General features: G+C 42.0%; 1 protein-coding gene across 1 annotated transcript; it reads right to left on the bottom strand.

The window, feature by feature from the left end:
• Positions 1 to 404: 404 nt before the first annotated feature.
• T265_15924 (hypothetical protein) lies at positions 405 to 1739 on the bottom strand (the record flags this gene model as incomplete). The annotated part of the gene is made up of 2 exons (XM_009179352.1): positions 405 to 586; positions 1703 to 1739. Coding segments are annotated over 2 exons (219 nt in total), but the record flags the coding sequence as incomplete, so codon positions are not given.
• Positions 1740 to 1812: the final 73 nt, after the last annotated feature.

The following is a 1812-nucleotide window of genomic DNA, read 5'->3' as shown; positions in this document are numbered from 1 at the left end:
GCATACGGCAGTTACTTAAATCTTGAGAACAGTTTTAAAAAGTTGGAACTATGCGTTAGCAATAGACAATATCAGCTGAGTTAATTTCGTCCGACTAACGTACAAGGCATACGCTGCCAGAAAAAGCAAGCCCTTCTTTGGTTCTAACACAATTCGAAACATGATACCAGGGCAAGTTTGACAACAGAGTGAACGTTCTGCAAGGCCCACCTGTTTATCGGTGAATCAATAAGTTACAAAGTGACGTTCTACAAAAATCTCGACTGTTTGTCAAGCTGTCTCATCAACCAACTGATCTCAACGGTAAAAGAACAAGACGTGATCAGAGCTCAACAAAATGTGTTCACTGACATAGGAGAACACATCTTTCCCTTTTTTGACCTTGTCAGGTATCAATACTTACTTTGACCAGCCAAGTAGGACAGAACTTGTAGCAGTCGATTGTTGAAGTTGTCACCAGTTCGCGAATTTCCATATGAAGCCGCAGAAAGCTTGAGCCGTTGTTTGAGTTGTGTCAGTGGTATGGTAGTTTGGGTTTCACCATTGATCTCGATGTCACAGAGGTCTTCTAGCAGTGTTTCAACCACTGGAATAAAAAAATGTTCATATCTTTGGGTTCAGCCTTTCAAGAAAACTCCATGCAATGAAGTAAGTATTAGAGGAACTCAACTGGCACCACCCAATTCGCACTTATGGTTTCCCGCATGGTGTATTCAAAATGTGACAAAGCGCTGAAAGTTCAGTAAGACTCGACAGAGCCACGGTCGATAATCAAGAGATAGGTGAGTCTGAAGTAGCGACGCATGACTCTTGAGACCCACACCATGAGGAATAAGGGAACTGTGATAAGTAGGCCCTCAAGTTAAAAGGCGAAAAAGGTGAGCTCACGAGCGCGCTTTAATGAGCCTGATATGGAATATTAGACTCAAGCACTAAGCTTCCAATAATCACTGGAATTATACGGAATCCGCTGGACAAAACAGCAAACAGTTTTGATACAAGCTCCGGAAACCGGTGAGCAGCTGTTTCACATTTATTCGGGAGTCAGCTACAGCATACGCTATCTGAGTTTTCTCGAAGTTCGAATCGGTGATCATAAAGCTGTTTACATAGTCTGTACGCTCTGCAAACTGCACATTTTTGCTGTTTTTTAGCGCGAAACACGAAAACTGTCTATATGATGGAATAGACACAGACTCACATACAATTCTGGACTACTAGAAGGTAGTCTTGATGAGATCCATGTCTCGGAAAATACGAAAAAATGTATGATAGTATAGCGTGCCTAAACCCGATGCATCCGGTCGATTCAAAACAAAGTATTCCAGGACTAACCATTTTCCGACACTGGATTGTTCAAATCCAATAATGATTGGCTTGTTCATCATCGGATTCTACCCAGGGGGTGTAAAAATCTACGTCTATTCATTTGTATGCTACAGAAAGGTGGAAATCATTTTAGAAAATGAGCCAAATCTAACGGTCACTTATCCGTTCATCTTGTCGACCTTCAGGGTCTCTATTCTTCTTTCATAAGCTGCGCTAAAAGTCAAACAAGGACGTCAAAGCAGATCATCGTATGTAACAGTATCCGTGATATGTCCTGTCTACGGATAAAACCCACCGCGTTACGGCGTTTCTTGTGAGACCCAACTAGAGACAACCAATGCCGTTTAGTGGGCGATGGCACACGAAAAATTACCTTTGAAACGGTGGGCGGTATTGATAACCGGATACATGCCTATGAATATCAGGATGAATTTCATTCAGAAAATGCTTAGGTCTGCATTCTGTCTTGACGTTAAACAGGAA

This window comes from Opisthorchis viverrini (genome assembly GCF_000715545.1).
Source record: "Opisthorchis viverrini unplaced genomic scaffold opera_v5_2016, whole genome shotgun sequence".
Taxonomy (NCBI): Eukaryota; Metazoa; Platyhelminthes; class Trematoda; order Opisthorchiida; family Opisthorchiidae; genus Opisthorchis; species Opisthorchis viverrini.
Note: the sequence above shows the minus strand (reverse complement) of the source record. Positions and strands in the feature narration are given on the sequence as shown.